We start from the raw sequence: 21,158 nt of genomic DNA, 5'->3' as shown, positions 1-21,158 counted from the left end.
TTAGGACACCGCGGTCTTCATTTGCCTACTCTCCCCCGTCTCAAACAGTACTAATGTTACCAGGAAGCTAGGAGTGCAATCAAGCTGGGGATAGGGGCCTGGCAGAAAATATCCACCCTATGCTATTCTGACCTGGTTCCATTTCTCCTGTGAGTCAGGAGAGGTAGAAGGAAGCTCACAGGGGAAAACTGAAGAACTGAACATGACAGGGAGGCCAAGTTCTTTTCTTCTAAGTGGAACCTTTCCACATGCATGGGGCTGACCATTCCTGAAATTCAAGAGAAAAAGACTTATTGAGAACTTCAAGAGAGCCAGGCCGTAGTGGTGCACACCTTTAGTCCCAGCACTGGGAAGGCAGGTGGATTTCTTTGAGTTCAAGGCCAGCCTGTTCTTATAGACTGAGTTCTAGAACAGCCAGAGAAACCGTGTCTTGAAATAGCTCACCCTGCCAAAAAGGAAAAGAAGCTAGAGAATTCCTAGAGGGCCAGCATGTTCTACCTCAGATCTACATCTGTTTCTCCCCCTTTCTCGTTTCTTCCATGCTATGGTCTTGGCCTTTGTCATATTTCTGAGATGCTAAACAGTGTCCCCGGGTAGCAATCACTAGTTCAACACTCTTTCCAAACGTCAGTTTTTACTATGGTCACAGCTTTTATCAGCACTGTTCTGAGCCTTTGGTTACAGCTATCCCTCTTAGGAGCATGAGATGAAATTAATGCTGTTGTCATTTTGGCTGCTTCTTCTGGAACCCAGGTTTTGTGCATGCTCTGAAAGAGCCCTGTCGGAGAGCTACACCCTCAGACCCTGTCAACACACCTATATCCTTGGTCTATAAAACAGGGGAATTTTTTTGAGTGGTGCCCTATTTCAATCATGCAAAAGAACTTGAGTTTGGAGTGTTAGAATCTAATAAAACCTTGGTGCCAAGACTGGCAAAAATTGGCTAGCAATCTTGGCAGAATTTCTCAGCCAGCCATCTGCCTAGGAATGACCTTGTTATCAAGGCCAAGACCAAAAGCCACCCCGGATGCAAGACAGCAATGGGACTCTGGGAAACAAGGCTAGTTATTTCATCCGAGGGCCCTCAGACTCCACTGTGAAGAAGTTGCCTCTGCTTCCTCCTTCCCACACACTTGGACTTCCGATGCACTTTTGTTTCTTGGGAATTTGGGGTGAGGAAGGCTGAGGAATGCATAGCAGGCACAGACCTGTGTTCCTAAGCACAGAGGGAGATGGAGGAGGGTAGGTGGAGCTAGGAAGAGGTCTGCCAACACAAATGTCCTATGGGGACTTGGCAGTTTTGCCAGGAGGTTGGCAGGGGTGTGCTCTTGTCTAGAGAAGGTGCCCGGTCCCCCTGCTTGGGGCTGAGGAATCCAGAGTCATGGGAAAGGGCAGGGAAGGTCTAGGATTTGAAAGAACCATGCTGATGCCCAGGGACTACTGGAATTTCCCAAGACAGAGGAGGCCAGGGTTGAGAACCTGAAGCCCTCAGAGGAAAAGGAGTAGGTGGAGGTGAGTTTACCCTACATCCACTTAGTTCCTGGTGACCATGCTGGGTGGAAGGGATACTCTGGGGTCTGGGGTCAAAGGTGAGTGGGGAGCCAAGGCTTAGGAATTCAGCCCACCAAATCTACTTACCATCTGCCCAAAGGTTGTGGGTATCTGATCAGTTTACAGAAGACTTAGGGCACATTAGGGTGGCAGGAAGCACATGTACAGTACTCCATTCTAGAGACACTCCACCCTATTGGCCGTCATCTTCCCTGTCTGAGCATCACACGGGCCCTGAGGTCCAACCCCTACTTAGGCTTCTGTTTCATGTTCTCACCTGTTCTAAGGCCCCAGCTGGACGGGACAACTGTCTATGTGCTTCCAGAGAGCCACACGCTGGCCCTTCTTGTGTAACATACCATTGTGCTGTCATTTTTGGCTCAACATCTCCATCTCTCCAACCATCTGCAATCCTGGAACAGGAGCTGTCCTTGCTCTGTCATGGCCAGGTCAAAGGCTCTCACTGAGGAGACAGATGCTCACAATACCCGCAAGGATCACTCCAGCAGCGCGTAGACCTTAGGCTCCAGGGTCAAGAGAACCTCCTACTGTGCACCTCCCACCCAGTGGGAACACACTTTGCCAACCTCCTCCTACCCACTCTGCCCCGTCTCCCAGGAAGCTGCCAAGAATGGCCGTTCCAACTGGCAAAGGGATGAGCTCTGCTTCCTGGAAGGATTCTTGGCTGGACAACTAGCCCTTGTTTTTAAGTTGCTGGGGACATGCAAGGAGGGAGAAGTTGAGTCAGCCTTAGCCTAGTAACTGTTTCCCAAAGCCTGTGTTGTCTACCTCTTATCTCCTATGAGCACATCTGGCCGGGAGCAGATTTCTCCAATATTGGGTAGAGATAAGGGATTGGATTGGCCACCACCTCTGGCCACATGGCCTCTGGCTCCAATTCATCAACACAAAGCTATAGTTGACCAGCCCGAAGCAGAACAAACACCGGCCCAGGTCTGTTTAACACATGCATGGTCAGTTCCCAGAGCCACCACACATGGGTAAGGACTCAGGCTGAAAAACACCTTGACCCCCTTTTAGGCAGGAGTGGGTACTCCGCAACCCTACCCCAAGCCCAGGAGAAACAACAGGTTACAGTTTCTTTATTTTTCCTTTTAATTTTTCTGAAGGATACACACCACATATCCCATGGGCAATAGAGCGCATTCAATGTGTTTATAAGCCAAACAGGTTACTTTGTTTAAGCAAACACAAGTACAAAGTAAAATAAAACCACAAAATAATGAACTTCATGTTCATAACATACAAAAACTGCAGCCTACTCAGTAGGTAACCACAACATTCCAACTCCTGAATAGATGTATAAATTTACATTTTCAGTTTAAAAAAATAGACTTTTGAGAGTTCAGATTTTTGTTTTAATTTTTTCTTCTTACATTCTGGAGACCGAAAGCTCAGCTCAGCCCTCTTCCTCGTTTTTTGCTCTCAAAGCCTCCCCCAAAACATCACTCCTACCCCCTTAAGGCTAAGGTGAGCGTGTCCCTCACATCTGCGCGCATGTCAAGCCATCGGCAAGGCGTGTCACACAAAAGGCACCAAGACGTGAAACTTTTGAAACCAAAGGGACGGGCAAAAAAAAATTCTCAAAAACAAAACCCAACCAAACAAACCATACTTTGTCACATGTGAGAGTTACAGTCGAGCAGTATTTACAAAATTAACGGAACAACACTCTGACACATGCTCCAGTTAATACCTAGGACTGCTGCTTGAAAAAAAAATGCTTCAAACCTAATGTCACAGCAGAGTCATCACAAAATAGAGGATCATCATTGGTTTGCTTGGCTTTGCTCCCCCCTCCCCCAAAGTGAGAATTTAACTCCAAATAACACAATGGAGTATGCAAATTATCTTCACATCAAGAATGCCCCAAGGAAAACAAAATCCATGGCACAGAGGCTGTACAAAGATGCAAGGCAGGGTTCTGAGGGCCCAGACCCATTTTTTTTCTTTTTTTTTTTTTTCTTTTTGCCAACTTGATGGTCTAGCGCTGAAGGGAGCAAGGGCCAGGCATGTGATGGAGATGATACTGAAATGATTTATCCAATACCATGCAAATCAAGTCCTTTGGATAGAGGTGAAGAACTTGGACATGGCTGTTTCAGGCAGCTGAAGTCAAAGGGAACAGGACGGGGGAGGCAGGGACGGTAAGTGAAAGGGCCAGTGGCCAACGGACCTTCTACTCATGAGTAGAAGGACTTGGCTCTGAGATCTTCCATCTGACCTAAGAGGTGGCCCCTCTTGCGGCCATCTCTTCCCACCTGGGCTTTTATGTCTTTCCTGCCCCTCCCTCTGCTTTCTTTTATTCCCTTTAGCAAATTTCAATTGTCCTGGGAGAAAAGGTCGCTGTCATGTCTGAAAGACCAGTTGAGGTGCTGAAGGAGCTGCTGACGCCTGCAGACGGGAAGCTGCTGACCTGGGTGGGGAAAGCAGGTGGAACCGAGGCAAAGGTGGTGGCCACCGAAGGCGACGGGAAGCCACTGTGTGCAGGAGATGGGTAGGTGGAGGAGCCAGGAGAGGAGTAGGTGGTGGGCACAGGGGATGGGAATGAGGTGGTGGCGGGGGATGGGTAGGAGGTAGCCACTGGGGATGGGTAAGAAGAGAGGGAAGAGGCAGCCGGGGAGGCCACCACACTTTTGTCTGCTTTCTTGTCCTTCTGTCTTAAATGGATTTTGGTATGCCTCTTGCGTTCATCACTCCTGGCAAACTTTCTCCCACAAATGTCACAGGCAAAAGGCTTCTCGCCTGTGTGGGTGCGGATGTGGGTGGTAAGGTGGTCACTACGACTGAAGTTGCGCATGCAGATTCGACACTGGAAGGGCTTCTGGCCTGTGTGGATGCGGATATGGCGGGTAAGCTCATCCGAGCGAGAAAAGCGGCGATCGCAGGACTCGACAGGGCAAGCATATGGGCGTTCATGGGGGGGTGTCTTGCTGGGCCGGTTGGGGTACTTGCGCATGCGGCTGGGTTTGATGAGCTGGGATTGGTAGGTGGTATTAAGAGCCTTTAAGTCCTGGGAGCCCGACTGAGTGGCGAAGGCTTTAATAGTGGATAGTGGAGTGAGCGAAGGCTGCTGGGTACGGTTCTCCAGACCCTGGAAGGGCTTCTGGTCTGGGGTGCCCAGGCTCAGGTCTCCCTGTTGTTGTGGAAACAGATAGTCAGGGATCATGGGAACCTGGAAACCACCTTTGGTGGCAGGGTAGGCAGGAGGCGGGTACTGCAAGGCTGTGCCTGCAGAGCCGGGAAAGGCCTGGCTTTGGGGCTCAGGAAAAATGTCAGTGTTGGGAGTAGGGAAGGTGGGCGCAGCCGAGTAGATGGGACTGCTGTCGTTGGACGGCACGGCACAGCTCAGGGGCGGGCTCTGGGAGGCAGAGGAAGACGATGAAGCAGCTGGAGAAGGCGCCGAGGATGAAGAGGTCGGAGGATTGGTCATGCTCACGAGGCCACTGACTAGGCTGAAAAGGGGTTCAGGCCACAAAGTGTTGCCACTGTTGGGTGCGGGCTCCAGGGAGAAGCGACCGGTATAGGTGATGGGAGGCAACCGAGTCGTTTGGCTGGGATAACTCGTTTCCACCATTGCCTTCTCATTATTCAGAGCGATGTCAGAAAAGGACTCTGGCAGGAAAGGGAACAGAGAGGCCTGGTTACTGGAGAGCAATCACTGGACGATGAGACCCGAAGCGGCCTGGCAAGAGGTCGCCCGGCTACCACTGACTCCCGACGTGGTTAATAATTGATAGCAGCAGATTGCAATGTTCCTGGACCTGCTCCAGTGGCAGAGCCCATTTCAACAGCTGACGCAAACAAGAGAATCCCCCCTCTACTGCAGCTCCGAGAGCGCTCCGCAGCGAGGCTGCGCGGGCGAGGGAATCCCGCCAGCACCCTAGTGGCCACAGCTAATGCGCGCCCCCGACCCTGGGCGGCGGGACATCCCTGGTCACAGATTTCAGTCCTGCCTTGGGGAACAAGCTGCAAACAAGGCGCGCGACATCGCGCGCGGGGGGGGGGAGGGGGCAACCCCGCTCATCAAAACAAACCCTCCCCCCACCCCCCTCCAGCCACCCACGCAGCTTGAGTTCTCCATCCAAAACAAACGGTCTGCCATCCCGGCACCCGCAAGGATGGAGGGTAGGGGGTGTCCCTAGACATCCCTCTAACACAAGACCCTGGAGCTGTGTGAAATAGAGGGAAACCCCAGTCCCATCCCTAAGGGATAGAAGCAGGTCCGTGCAGGAAAGGACTGGACGTTAGGGTCGTCACGAAGGGGGATTCAGCCTCGGCGCAGACCACCGCTTACCTGTGGTCAGGTGCTCATAGGGTTGTTCGCTCGGCTCCCCTTGAGGATTGAAGGCGCTGCTGCCGCTGTTGCTGCCGCCCCCACCACCGCCCCCGCTGCTGGTGCTGCTGCTGCTATTACCGCCGCTGCCCTCTGGGGTTCCGGCAGCACCGAGGAACTGGGGAGCCCCGTTGCTCAGCAGCATCATCTCCTCCAGTTTGGGGTAGTTGTCCATGGTGGGTGAGTGAGGAAAGGAGCCGAACGGGTCAGAGATCTGCAGCGGAGACATCAATTGCATCTCGGCCTTGGCCGCTGCCATCCCGGACCAGCGAGCTGGAGAACTGATGTTGGGTGGTGGGCGCAGCCCGGGGCCGAAGCTACTGAGGGCACACTCGCCGGGGGTTGGCCGGGTTACATGCGGGGTGCAGGGGCACACTGCGGGGAGTGTAGGTGGGCCCCCAGGCTGGCGGTGGCCGCGGCCCGTGGTGGACGCAGGGCTGCCGCGGAGGCTGGGGCAGGGGCCGATCTTGCGGCGGCGGAAGCTGGCGGCGGCGGCGAATCGCGGCGGCGGCTCCCCAAGTTCTGCGCGCTGGGATCTCTCGCGACTCCCCGAATCGGCCTCTATTTCAAGGGTCTGGAACAGCACGGGCCCGCCTCCGCCGTGACGTACATGGCCATATATGGGAAGCAGGAAGCCCTAATATGGAAGGACCGGCCGGGAGGACCCGGAGTGACGTGAAGCCCTCCCATCCAAGAGTGGTGGGCACCTCCACCCTGCGACCCGCTCCGGCATCGCGAGCGCTCAGGCTCCTGGAAAGCCTAGAATTGGAACGGCGGCAGTGGCCTCCCGGGCCAGGCGCCTGGAGTTCCCAGCTTGCCCCCGCCCCAACCCCCGCTCGCCCCTCCTCCCAGAGCCGGAAGCGGCAGGGCCATATTGGGCCACTCCATATAAGGCGCTGCCCAAATAAGGTCTGTTCCGGCGGGGGATCCTTCCTGCTCCTTATATGGCGTTTCCGGGTCGGCGCACCCCCCCCCCCATCCTCCCCCTCCTTGGTTCCCAACTGGGAGCCTGAACGCGCGCGGGAGTCGGGGACGCCCGCGTGGGGAGGGCGCCAGGCGCGTAGAGCTGGGCGCGCGGCGGCTCCGACGGCCCCCGGGTGCGAGCTGGGCTGGGGAAGCCCAGGCCTGGCGCGGGGGCGAGGGCGAGTCAGGCCGGGGTTCTACAGCCGTCATCCTGGGCTCACCCGCCCACCTCGGGGACCGTGGGAGCGAGCCTGCGGAGAGGAGGAGCGGCAGGGCGGGCTAGGGCAGAGGCCGCCCAGGAGAGGCGGGGCCCTGACCCGAGCCTCTACTAATGGCAGGGTCACTTTCCAGGTGTCACCGGGAAAACTGAGGCCAAGACATTTGGCTACTGGTTCTTGGGACACTGCCTAGCTAGTAGTCGGGTGCATACTCGGCCACCAGTCAGTAGGTTGGGGGTGTTAGAGCCTGGGGCTTCCAATGCACCACCCAGAATCGAAAGGCTATTCCCTCCGTCCTGCGGTTGAGGATCCCACCTTTGGGGACCTGGGTTGGGGAACCCTGATTGTTCTAGGACAGTCCTAAGTCCCCGCCAGGATCTGTTGGTTCTTGTGATGGTTAGACACTTCCTGACTTTTATCCAGGCCAGGGACTGGTCGGGCACGGACCCTGCCCTGTCCTAAAGAGGGGGACTTGGCTTTGGGCAGTCTGGCGACCCCGAGCTTGCGGTGCGGAGGACGCGCTTACGGCTCGGTGCTGCCCTCTGTAGGTCTCTGGTTGTATTCCGGGGGCCCCAGGCGCGACGGGCTCTTCCGTCGCCTCCACGTTCCCCCTCCCGTAGTCTGGGCTGGGCGCGGAGCCAGGCCGGGAGAGCCTTAGACGCAGTGAGGGAGAACTGAGCAGGCGCGGCGGCCTGGGCCTTCCCCGCAGTCCCGAGGGAACCGCCACTGCCAAAGCGCCCAGAATTCAGGGTAACACTTCCTTCACAGAGCCAGGCCAAGGGCAGGGAACGGGGGGAAGGCGGGGGTGTGATGGCAGAGAGATCCCGCTGGTCTCCCGGGACCCTGACGCAAGCAGTGAAGCCCTATCTCCGAAGCAACCCAAAGGGAGAAGGGATTCCAGGAAGGGGAGGCTCTTGTTTCCAACATTGAACCGAGGAAGGTGCTGTTATTTTATTTTTTTTATTTAAAAAGAAAGCAGATAGTGCCTGTGTGGAAGGAGATTGAGAGACAGAAGGAAGATCGGGGACGTCAAGGTTAACAGGGAGGTTACTCTTCGGCTCTCTCTCTCTCTCTCTCTCTCTCTCTCTCTCTCTCTCTCTCTCTCTCTCTCTCTCTCTCTCTCCATCCGCCTCCACCTTCGTTTTATTTATTTTAAAAAACCAAAACAGCTTAAGGAATCCAGACATGAACCAGGGTTCCATTCTGTTTGAGTTCTTTGGTTGTTACTAATTTAGGAGCCATTAATGTGCCTTTCCATAGCCTCCTGGCCAGGACAGGCAGGGCCAGGTGCTTCCTGTGTGAGCATGCCCATTTTGATACTCTGGTGGGATACTCTGACCAAACCTGTGTCTCACCTGCTCTTGTTGTAAACTATCTGTTTTCATGAGGCAGGATTGTTTGTTTCTTCAGACCTGTGACTACCAAATGCGGAGCGTGTACTGCCCGTTACTAAGCACTGGAGAAACGCGGTGGGGGCGTTGTTACTTTTGCCCACCGAACCTCGCTCAGCTTCAAGAAAACCCAATTGGGGCTGGGAAACTCAGTTGATAGAGAGCTTAGTGAACCAGCCCTGTGTTGGTAATACCAATACTTAGGAAGTTCAGGTAAGAGGTTCAAGGACGTCCTTGGCTGCTTAGCACTTTTGAAGGCGGCTTGGACTATGTGAAATACCATCTTTTTTAAAAGGAGAAAATGAAACAAATTCCAAAACAACAAAAATCTGTGCAGAGAGAGAAACATACCAGTCCTAACACAAAGACACTGTCCCTAACAGCGGATCGGTATCCCTTCTTTTTATTTATTTATTTGTTTGTTTTTGAGACAGGGTTTCTCTTTATAGCCCTGGCTGTCCTGGAACTCACTTTGTAGACCAGGCTGGCCTCGAACTCAGAAATCCGCCTGCCTCTGTCTCCCGAGTGCTAGGAATAAAGGCCTGCGCCACCACGCCCGGCTCAGTATCCCTTCTTAAAAAGAAAAAAAAAATATGTGTATGAGGATTTTGTCTATGTGGATGCACATGCACTGTCTCTGTGTAGTGCCCATGGAGTCTAAAAGCAGGCATCAGATCTCCTGAATTTTTGCTTACAGAAGGTTGTGAGCCTTCCTTTGCTGGGAACCAAACCAGGGTCCTGTCTGCAGAGCAGCCAGTGCTCTTAACCACTAAGCCATCTGTCTCTCCAGCCCCTAATCTGCATTTGCTATGTATTCAAATGCTAAATTCTGTACCCCAAGATCTGGTTGTCCAAGAGGAACCCAATACCAGCTATTGTTGAGCAAACCATGCTCACCAATTTAAAACTATTTGATAAATAAAAGTTGCTGGGCTGGAGAGATGGCTCAGTGGTTAAGAGCACTGACTGTTCTTCCAAAGGTCCTGAGTTCAAATCCCAGCAACCACATGGTGGCTCACAACCATCCGTAATGAGATCTTACACACTCTTCTGGTGAGTCTGAAGACAGCTACAGTGTACTTATTTATAATAATAAATAAATCTTTGGGCCAGAGCGAGCAGGACCAACTGGAATGAGCAGAGGTCCTGAATTCAATTCCCAGAAACTACATGATGGCTCACAAACATCTGTACAGCTACAGTGTACTCATATACATAAAATAAATAAATCTTAAAAAAAAAAGTTGCTGATGGCTGAGGCTGATCTGAGCAGAATAAAGGTAGGCTGGGCTTCAGAGGTAGGGAGGTGGGAAGGGTCTGCAGGTAGGGGACACATGGAAGAGAAGGGAGGGGGAGAAGCAGGGCATGGCTGGTGGAGTGGATCCAGCACAGACAGGACAACTGATTGGCTGGTGACTTGAGTGTGCGATAGTTTAGGGGTAATGGCCTGGTAATTGTGCTAAAGTGGTTCAAATAAATCCATAGGTCTCTGTCTCGCTGACTAAGTCGTATTAAGAACTAGTAGAGTTCTAAATATCATATTCACTTCCCCCCATGACTCTGATGTGCAAGTCTGCCTGAGGTATCAGCATGTGTACATCTTCTGTGTACCCAGCACCTGTTAGTTTTGGAATATTCTCCAGTAATCAATTTCTTCTTAGGTGCTACTGTCACTCCTGAGGTTGTGGGGACTCCACACCAAAATCTAAGAGTAGGTCTGTGACCCAGGCCTGGCCATTCATATAGGACCCTGTAAGCCATGAGCATTCTGTTTCTTGCAGTGATGACTTTTGGATGGGCACATGACCCAAACAGGCCAATGGAGATTACTTCTGGGACTGTCTCTTGAACTCTTGAGAAAGATCTACAGCCAATGGAACGTGACCCCGGAGTCTGCTTTGCTCTCAGGGTTGGTGAGCGTGTTTCCAAGTGAAATCACTGGTAGGAAATTAGAGAAGAGAGATTTCCATACCCAGAGTGGCTTTTGATTCAGCCCCGGCTCCTCAGTTACACAAGGCAATGGATTCCCTTCTCAGCCTTTTCTCTTTACTGGTAACACAAGAGACTCTAATCAACACACCCTTCTCAACTGAGTTCCAAACTTCTGTGAGGAGCTGCTGAGTAAGGCCTGTGGTGGAGAGCCCCCACCCCCACCCCCCAAGAAGCTTGCTGTTGCATAGAAGCAAGCTGGAATCTTTTATTAACAAATTAAGAACAAAAAGAAAGTCCCTTAGCTGCCCAATGGTGGCGGTGGCGGTGGCAGCGGCGGCAGCAGCAGGGGACTTATAAGAAAAAAGGCATGGAGAGAAGCTTGTAACTTGGTGAGTCTAGCGCCTGGTAGACAGAGGTATGGGGTTATCACCATTTCAGGTCACTAGCCTGGGCTATATAAGACTGTCTCACAAAGCCGGGCAGTGGTGGCACACGCCTTTAATCCCAGCACTTGGGAGGCAGAGGCAGTTGGATTTCTGAGTTCGAAGCCAGCCTGATCTACAGAGTGAGTTCCAGGACAGCCAAGGCTACACAGAGAAACCTTGTCTCAAAAAACAAAAACAAAACATTCGAGCCAATATGCTGGTGCATATAGTTAGTCCCAGAACTGAGGAGATAAAGACAGGAAGGAAGGTCTCTGTGAGTGTGAGGCCAGCCAGAGCAATGGTGAGGTAATGAGAACCCCCTTCTCTCAACTCCCCTCAAAATAATAATAGGCTGGGACAGGAAGAGTGCCGTGAGTTGTGGGCCAGCCTGGGCTACAGAATTAAGACTGTCTCAAACAAACAGACAGACAAAAATATCCACTCTGCATAGAAGGAAGCTTGGAGTCCCCAGGAAGAGAGATAACCTAGCAAAGAGCCCAGGAGGAACAGGGGTAGGAACATGATTGGTCCAAAACCTCAAGCTAAGACATAGGCTAAGGACGTCCAGTACTTAACTGTACTCAGCCATCTCCCCACTCTAATTCTTTGCTTGGTTTTATGGTTCATAGACAGAAAGTCCTCTTGACTTTGCCCAGTCTCCTTGGTATAAGCCACTGGAAGGCAGATTCTGCCCAGGAACCGTGAAGGTCGGCCATGCTCTTAGAGAGGATTGTGCTGCTGACCCGACATCTCAGTGGCAACGCTAGGCGCCTCTGAGCCATCCTCACCCTAGCAGATATGTTCTATAGCTGGTGGCACACTTCTGTTTACTGTGATTGAGGGTCAGAGGGGACAATGATGACATGGGGAGGGGGAATTGGTTCCTCCCAAGGAGCCAAGTCACCAACGACAGGCTTTATGGGCCTGCAGGGATGCTGGGCCCCAAGGAATCCTCAGGGATGTCCTGAGAGTCTAGGGTCTTGCTGGTCAGGTGACGGGAGGAGGCAGAGGAGAGGGAGAACCAGGCTACTGAGTCTTCACTAGAGAGCAAGTGCAGTGGGCCATCTTGACTCTACTTAACCTAAGGCCAGGCGAGCTGCCACTCTCAGAGGAAAGCAGGTCCCCTTTCCATTGCCACTTCCTCCTCCCAGGGCTGGGTTGCGTCAGCACCCACATGTGCTGCTCAGGCCGTGGTTTGCCACTTCTGTGGCTAGCTTAGGGCTCAGGAAGTGACTCTCTTTTGGGTTCTGTCTGGGTTGCCCGTCACACTTTCCGATGGCTGAGGGGCCCCAGCGGAAACCTAGACAACTTGGCCTGGGATGCCTCCAAGTACAGCTTTGCTCCCGCCCATGGAGGGCTTTGAGAGATGAGAAGAAGGCTGAAGAGGCCACACACGAGGTGGGAAAGAAGTTGGGGACAAATGGGGAGTCATGGGAAAAGACAGGTCCCAGAGAAAGAGAATTGCCCCAGAGTGTGGAGGTGACACCCCTGAGACCTAGGCTAGGTGGGAAGGGCCACACGGAGTAGTGCTAAGGCCTGGAGCAGATCAAATGGTAGTCTGAGACGGCCCCTCATGGGCTGGGCTGTAGCTCAGTGGTAGAGTACTTTCCTAGTATGTTCGATGCCCCAGGTTAGATTCCCACCAACCCCCTCCCCCCCCCACACACACACCATGGGGAATTTGGCACTAGGTACAGCTTGCCTAAGGAGGCAGTTGTGGTCTGGGTGACTTGAATAAAAGTCCTCAGAGCCCTACAGAGAGTTGAGCCAGACAGAGTTAGGTTAGGTTTAAAATGGAAGCAACAGAAACATACTGAGTTGGAGGAGGCGCTACAGTCTGTACCTTAAGCAGGTCTGTAAAGGGAGGAGGCAGCTGCCTATCTATAGGCTGACAGGCTCTTTCCTGCCGCAGGTTGCCATGCAGAGGCCGAAAGAGACTGTAGTCCTTGGCCCTCAGTCCTTCCCTGCACAGCCCTCCCCTGGATCTGAAGCTCAGACACTGGGCTCAGAGGACAACCCATCCTGTGGTGTTTTCTCTGCTCTCCCCACCCCCAGCTGCGTGTTCAGCAAAGCCGGCTGTAGAAATCTCTGGAAGCTCCCTGGGCAGGAGAGGGAGGGGAATGTTACATAAGAGCCCTAGTGATGAGCAGGAAGTCGAAGCAGCCTTTAGATTCAAAAAAGCAGCGTTTCCACCCAGCCCAGAAAGGCAGGAATAGAAACAGGGGTTATTTCTGGCCCCTCCCCACCGCCCAGCTCCAGGCTGCTCAGCTTCTCGGTGGGTAAGCTTGCATTCTGCAGACCTGCCAGGAGGGGAAGGAGGGAGGAACAGGCACCTTCTGGGGCTACCTGATTCAGAACTGTCCTCGGCTACCCCACTCTAACAAACCTTAGAATGCCAAAAAGCAGTAGTGTCAGGGTGCCTGCTTCCTCCGGCTTTCCTTAATCTCTGGGGGGATCTCTTTTCCCATGATCACCCAGAACACATTTACTCTTTGGGCTCAGTGCTTCCAAGAGTCTGTCCTCACAATGCCTTATGAGGTAGGTCTCTGCCTCAGCCTCATTTCATTGATGAGGAACGATGCACAGAGAGGGCAGGTAAGTTGTTTGAGGTCACAGAGCAGCTGGTCAGAGGTAGAACCAGGGTTCTACTGAAATGGTTTGGCTTCAGAACCCTCTGTCTAAACCTTGGCTTCTGTCATGATCTGTTCTCTGGGGTCCCTAGCTTTTTCTATGCAGTTCTTGGGTCAGTTGGAGATAGGAGACAGACAGACAGACCATTTCTATTCATTTCATATTTACTGACCAAACATGTCTGCTCTCTGATATAAAAAAAGCAAGGAGACTCCTCCTACCCTGCTGTTGCTGCTGCACAGCCTGGTGGGGGACAGATATGCAAAGAAGCAATGGCAAGCCGGATGTGGTGGCCCAGGCCTGTAACCCCAGCACGTGGGAGGTCTAGACAGGGGGTCAGGAGTTCAAAGTCATACTCAACTACACAGGGAATTTAAGGGTAGTCTGGGAAACTCAGAAATCCAGGGGCAGAGGGTCTTCATGGTGGTGCCGTACGCATGTCTTGAAGCTGACATTGGACATCCAGCTGGCTTTAAAAGAATGAAAAGAAAAATGAACAATGGCAGCAGTATGACATCATCTCTCACGGCAGCAGTATGACACCTTCTCTGGTGGGGAAACACAGCTAGTCCTTGATCCAGCTCCCATCTCCTCATGCACACCCCAGCCTGTCAGAGAGCTAATCGCCATTTATAAAAAAAAAAAAAAACACAAGAAAAAGCAGGATGTGATGGCACCCATCCAAAATCCCAGCGCTTGGGAGGCAGAGACCAGAGAGTCAACTACAAATTAACCACAGCTTAATTTACAAAGTGAGACCCTGTGTCAAAAACCAAACAAGCCAGGCGATGGTGGCGCACGCCTTTAATCCCAGCACTCGGGAGGCAGAGGCAGGCAGATTTCTGAGTTCGAGGCCAGCCTGGTCTACAAAGTGAGTTCCAGGACAGCCAGGGCTACACAGAGAAACCGTGTCTCGAAAAAACCAAAACCAACCAACCAAACAAAATACATAAACACAGCACAAAAGAAAAGAGTGCTAAGCACAGGACCTGAGCGGGAGCCCAAGGAGAGAGCGCTGTAGTCCCGGATAGGGTGTCTGTAAGCGCCTGCTTCCCACAGCATCCACTCCAAGGCAAAAAGACATTAGAAAATGGACAGCCAAATTCACTGAGAGCCAGCTTAGCCCATAGGGCCATCTACTGTTCTTGGCATGGTGGCACTATGATGACTGGGACACTGGGTAGAAGGGGCTGTCCTTTTTCTTTTTCCAGCCATTCTCCTATCTGCTGCCTCCATATGGGAACACAGAGTCCCTGTATCCTCAAGATGAGCTGTATAGGGGAAGTGGTACCTCACACTGGGAGAAGAGCTTCCGGCAGGAAGGTAGCTGCTGTCCTTAGAGCGTGCTGGAAGGGCTCTGCCTTACTCTGTGCACAGACAGCATTGCTGCTCCTACACACAGGCAGGGGGTTTTTGGAACTTAGAGGACTCAGTTTCCCCCCAGTGCAGGGGACAGGTGGTCATCATGACAGCACGAATGCCTTGAAGCTGACATTGGACTAAAATGTTCACTTAGATGAAACACATGAGATCCTGTGATTCTCAACACTGTCAAAATTTGTCTGGTAAGCAGAAGCAAGCAGATCTCTGTAAATTCAAGGTCAGCCTGGTCTATGTAGTGAGTTCCAGAACAGCCAGGACTGGGTAGAAAGACCCTGTTTGGAAAAAAAAAAGTAAAATACTATATACTTAAATTTTACCATTTTAATCTCTTTAGTTATCTGTATGATCCAGGGACATTAATTACATTCAGTAACTTCTGAATCCTTCCAAACAGAAAGTCTGTGTCCATTAAACAATGACTCTGTCCCCTTCTCTGACCCCCATGGTCTCTGTCTCTTGACTACCTTTGGAGTCTCATGTAAGGCTAACACACACACTGTGTAGTCTTTGGTGTCTGATTTATTTCTCTTGGCATGATGTTTTCATGGACTGTTTTTTTTTTTTTTTTTTTTTTTTTCAGACAGGGTGTGTGTGTGTGTGTGTGTGTGTGTGTGTGTGTGTGTGTTTAGCCTTGCCTGTCCTGGAACTCATTCTGTAGACTAGGCTGGCCTCAAACTCAGAGACCTGCCTGCCTCCTCCCAAGTGCAGGGATTAAAGGCGTGCGTCACTACAAGACTCTTCCTATTGTAGCGTCCCTGTAGGACTGAATTACTCACCATGTCACGTATATTTCACATTTTATGTGTCCACTTATCTAACATGGGTGAAGGGTGGTTTCCATTTGAATATTTTTTATGTGCATTGGTGTTTTGTTTGCATGTATGTTTGTGTGAGGGTATCTGGTCCCCTGTAACTGGAGTTACAGACAGTTGTGAGCTGCCATGTGGGTGCTGAGAACTGAACCCAGTCCTCTGGAAGGGCAGTCAGTGCTCTTAACCACTGAGCCATCTCTCCAACCCCTAAATATTACTTTTGTTTTATGCGTGTGAATGTTTTGACTGCATGTGTGTCCTTGTACCATGTGTGTGTGTGGTACCTGTGGAGATCAGAAGAGCATCTCAGATACCCTGGAAATGGAATTACAAATATCTGTGAACCACCATGTGAGTGGCAAGACTTGAACTCGCCTCCCCTACAGGAGCAGCAGCTGCTCTTAGGCACTGAGCTATCTTCAGTGTCTCACTTTTTGACGCTAGTAAATAAGGCTGCTGAAAAGATTGGCAAGTGTTGTGGATGTAGAGTTTTGATTTTTTATCCTGTGGTGATAGCCATTTGGTGTCGGTGACAGCCGATCACTAGGAGCATGTGCCTCACGGATAGGCTTTCTGACGGTGCAGTTGCTTTGTTTTCTTGAGACAGAGCCTCACTATACAGCTCAGCCTAGACTTGGGCACACAATCCCCCTGCTTCTAACTGCTGAGTGCTGTCACAGGTAGGTGTACACTGCCACAGCTGCTGTGCATTCTGGGTAGCTTTTATATAAAGACGTGCCCACATGCTCTCTGAGTAGGACAGGACTCGGGTCTTTAAGTGGCAGGGCCCTTGGGTGATTCTCTTTAGGAGTGAGTTGACAAGGGCCCATGCTCTTCCCCTGGGCTCTGGGTAGGTTTTCCACCACCCAGCCCAGCCCCAGCCTGCTTTCCCTGGTAACACCCATGCTGTCTCACTTTTTCTCTCCCAGGCTAAATATGGAGTGTGAAACTGCTCTTCTTCCCAATTTAGCCTTTGCATTAAAGCAAGAACTGAATGTGGCTGGCTTGCTGACTCCCATCTGTATGTGAGAAAGGGCTCGCAGTCTGATGGGGGAGGAGACTGAGAAACAGGCACTAAGGGCACGGGCTGATGGTGGCATCAGCAGGTGTGTGGCAGGACAGGTGTGAGGGGACACCTGACAGCTTGTGGGTTTAAGCCCAAGACTTGCGCACCTGTAGGAGCTGGCCCAGCTGTGTGGGAGAGCAGAGGAGGGGCACTTGGGCAGAAGGAAGTGTTGGGCAGTGATTTGAGTTGACATGGCTTCTGTCTGTTGAGCACAAGGCACAGAGCGTGGGGCCTGACTTGGTCCGGGAGCTTCCTCAACCTCAGATTCTCCCCTCTTCCTCTTCTTACCCTTCATGCTGGAGAATAAACCCGGTGAGAGTGACCTGGGCCAGAGATGTCTGATCACGTGATCACGTTTGTTTTGTTTGCCTGTTTTGTTTTGTTGTTAGTTCCCAGGAGGCCCTGCCTGGTCTGGAACTTACCTAGACCAGGCTGGCCTGGAACCTGGAGTGGACCCTTCTGCTTCTACTTCCCCAGGGCTGGGATTCCAGGTGTTCTCTACTGTGCCCCGCATGCGACCACCTTCTGCTTAGACCACTCAGAAAGTGGACCTGGCAGGCCCAATGTGGACATGGAACCGGAGGAGGATCTGGGGGGGCATCATGGGAAATCAGTTAAGGGTCTTTGCTTGTTTTAAGCGAACCGTCCTTCTCAGAGGGAGGAGCTAGGTTCTTCTCACGTCTCTTCCTCTACTGGTCGAAACTGAATCATGATTTTGGTACAGAATGGATCGGGTGGAGACCTTGGTCAAAGGAAGCCTTTTGTTGTCAGTGTGAAAAGGCTGCCGGGAGGGTCATGGCCTGCCAGACACAGCTAAGGGATGCTGGTGTAAAACTCTCCATCAATATTTCAAGCAACATTATTTATTGATTACTTATCAGGGACAAAAAGAGGAGGTAGCTCATCACCAATACAAACCTGCTGGGGTGAGCGTGGGCAAGAGGTCAGAGAAAGGTAGGCTGTTGAAGAGGATTCTCTACCTTGTCAGGCCCTGCAAGAGTTCTTGGGGATTCGGGGGTAGGGTTTGGGGTTTTGTTCTCTCTTCCAACTCCACAATATTCTGGATGAATATACGGGAAAAGACTAGAAGTTAGGGAATCCTGGAGCAGGCCTGAGCTGCCACTGTGGCCAGGTCTACGGCTGTAACAGCTATGAAACATCTTTCCCCACAACCCTAACTGTGCCTTTCCCCTCGTCCCACCCCCAAACCCACTTTAGTAGGTGTCTCTTAGATGCTACTTTCGAAGCCCAGGTTAGGTCCCTCCTGAAGGAAGCCTGGCACATCCCCTGCACCCAGAACTGGGCAGATGCCTTCTCAGACAGGTTCTGTCTTTGAAACTGTTCACCTCTTATTTAGAGTGGTGGGGTGCACATAGACGGAACTCGGACAGAGATTGCCGGAGAACCCACAGCTATCTTATCTACCCTCTTTTCTACCCCCTTTAGTCTCTCATTCCGGGGAGCAGAGTAGGAGGTATTCTGGTCTCCAGTCCCTGAGCTGCTAAAGGATAGAATCCACATCGGGAGGAAGCTGCGCCACCTAGTGGGCCTTTCAACGTCTTGCAGGGAGAGTTCCCACAGCCGCCACCTCCTCTTGGGTAAAAACCAAAACGGAAGCCGCTGTCCAGCTCTCAGGACTGCCTTGAGATGCCCTTTTCTTCCTCAAGTCAGGCATGAGACCTAGAACCGAGAGAAAGCAACTATGGCGTTGGGAAGGAAATGATCATACATTAGCTGAAATCTAAGTTGGTAGGAAAACCAGGAGGGTCTTTTGACCTGGAAACAGATTGTTCCTGGCATCCAGAAAGCCACAGATAGAGACCACTGTTTAGGGTCTCAAGTTCCTCCCTCCAATCCCTGTTAGCTTTCCAGTAGGCTGAGCAAGGCTGAACTTAGCTCTGCTAATCACGGTAGAGCTGGCACAGGCTAGAGGGAGCTGCTGGCTTTCCTCTGACGTCAGGGCCTGGAAATCCCATTTTAAGCAGGTTCTTGGGAGGTTGGAACACCCACAAAAAAGGGAGGAAAAGCCAGATAAAGCGGCTTCAGGGGGCTGGTGAGATGGCTCAGTGGGTAAGAGCACCCGACTGCTCTTCCGAAGGTCCAGAGTTCAAATCCCAGCAACCACATGGTGGCTCACAACCATCCGTAACGAGATCTGGCGCCCTCTTCTGGAGTATCTGAGGACAGCTACAGTGTACTTACATACAATAAATAAATAAATCTTTAAAAAAAAAAAAAAAAAAAAAAAGCGGCTTCAGGCCTGAGGCCATCATAGTCTGGAACACAGGCCTGGAGGGTTGCCTAATATTCCGAGGGGACCTGGGCACGTGACATGGCACTAAACCCTATCGCTAAAGCTAATAATATTTCCCAAGGGCCCCTGAGAACCCCTTGATTTAGTGCCCTCCACCCACCTCTAACAGAGGTCTTTCCCTCCTGCCAGAGAAGATCTGTGGCAAAGGAGCAAGGCCAGGTGGCCCTAGGGAATGAGTGACAGTATGAGGTCACCCAGACCCAGTGCGTCCCACCAGCCAACCTTCTCCTAAAAGGCTTTCCAGTTATTCTTTGTCACCCGTTAACTCTCCTCTCCTCCCCTGCACCACAGGGGGCAGACCCTGAGCCTAGAGTTCTGGAAGCCTGAATGTTTCCATGGCAACGGGACAAGGAGCTTGGAAGTCTGAACATGCATACTCCTTTTGACACAAAAAACCCAGATGTATATGTAGAGAGGGGCCATTCGGAAATCTGGCTGTGGTCTCCCAGCCACAAGTGTGTGTGTGTGTGTGTGTGTGTGTGTGTGTGTGATGTAGCAAATGAAACAGAAACCTAACTTGTTTTCCTGACTATATGGTAAACACTAGCATAGTACTACAGCATTTTACTTTCTGGGAATCTTTTTTTTTTTTTTTTTCATTTTTTTTCGAGACAGGGTTTCCCTATGTAGCCCTGACTGTCCTGGAACTCACTTTGTAGACCAGGCTGGCCTCAAACTCAGAAATCCACCTGCCTCTGCCTCCCGAGTGCTGGGACTAAAGGCGTGCGACACCATGCCTGGCTACTTTCTGGGAATCTTAAAGAATGAGACTCTGCCTCTCCTTTTCAATTAAAAAACAAACAAACAAACAAACAAACAAAAACAAAAAAACAAAAAGGAGCCAAGTTCCTCAAGGGCTGGCTGCTGGCTAGTTTTTATGTCAGCTTGACATAGGCTAGGTTTGTCTGTGAAGAGGAGATCTTCAGGAAGTGCCTCCATCAGATAGGCAAGCCTGTGGTGTATTTTCTGCACTGTTGACAGATGTGGCAGAGCCCCGTTGCCTTTGGCCAGTGATACTCTGGGAAGGTGGTCTTGGGAGGAATACAGGAGTGGACCGAGCAACCCAGGAGCAAGCCAGTGAGCAGTGTTCCTTCATGGCCTCTGCATCAGCTCCCGCCTCCAGATTCCTGCCTTGGGTTTTCCCAGACTTCCTTCAGTGAAGGAGTGTGATCTGAGAGCTACATGCTGAAATAAGTCCTTCCCTCCTCAGTTGCTTTTGTTCATGGTGTTTATCACAGCAGTGGAGACTTCGATAGGAGCCAGTGGTGAAAGGAATCTTCAAAGGGCTGCTTGACTAGTGGGTTCCAGGGTGGGCAAAGGGCCCTTGCATATTTATTTTTACATATTTTTATATTATAGATTTATTTCTTTTTACATAGTTATATATTTATTCATTTATCTATCTATTTTTGAGACAGGGCTTCTCTGTGTAGCCCTGGCAGTCCTGGAACTCACTCAGTAGACCAGGCTGGCCTCGAACTCAGATGTGCCTGCCTCTGCCTCCAGAGTGTTGAGATTAAAGGCTTGTGCCATCACCCAAAAGGGGCCTCTTATACCCTCACATCCCAGTTCTGGAAGCTCTGATAGTTTGGCTCCAGTATGGCAGGCATACTTGCCCTGATGCCAGGGAGGGAGTCTATTGTACTTGGGATGTTTGCCCACCTTAGGGACTGGAGCCTAGGCTCCCGCTCCACTCTTCCCCCATCACCTGTTTTCCTTCTAGCCTGAGAGGCTGCGATCTCTCCCTTTTCCCTCTCTGCTGCTCTGCCATCCTGGGTTCCAGGCTTTGGTGTCCTGTCTCATTTGTCCCCAAGACCTATAGAACTGGTTTGCCCATAAACCTTCCTTTGAGTCATCTCTCTTGCCACCCACTCCAGCAGTACTGGGCTTTTCTGCCCCATCTTCAGCTCTGTTTAATAGCCTTTATCCCACTTTTTCCCCCTGGTACCTCACTGGGATCCCATCTCTAAAGTTTACACCTGGCAATTTCCATGAACTACTAAAGGATCTACTGAGGTCTTGGGACATGATTCTGGGGTGTAAAACAAAGTATGGAGGTGAGGACCCTTAAACTATTCTTCCCAGATGGATCAACTCTCCTGGGTTCCATCTGGC

General features: G+C 51.5%; 1 protein-coding gene across 1 annotated transcript; it reads right to left on the bottom strand.

Moving 5' to 3' along the window:
• Nucleotides 1–3,281: 3,281 nt before the first annotated feature.
• On the bottom strand, nucleotides 3,282–6,434 carry Egr1 (early growth response 1). The gene is made up of 2 exons (XM_021150547.2): nucleotides 5,870–6,434; nucleotides 3,282–5,187 (listed from the first exon to the last, which is right to left on the bottom strand). The coding sequence occupies exons 1-2, from the start codon at nucleotides 6,165–6,167 to the stop codon at nucleotides 3,884–3,886; spliced, it is 1,602 nt and encodes a 533-aa protein (XP_021006206.1). The 5' UTR covers nucleotides 6,168–6,434; the 3' UTR covers nucleotides 3,282–3,883.
• Nucleotides 6,435–21,158: the final 14,724 nt, after the last annotated feature.

The sequence above is a fragment of the Mus caroli genome, unplaced genomic scaffold, assembly GCF_978045245.1.
Source record: "Mus caroli unplaced genomic scaffold, Mus_caroli_1 scaffold_19, whole genome shotgun sequence".
Taxonomy (NCBI): Eukaryota; Metazoa; Chordata; class Mammalia; order Rodentia; family Muridae; genus Mus; species Mus caroli.
Note: the sequence above shows the minus strand (reverse complement) of the source record. Positions and strands in the feature narration are given on the sequence as shown.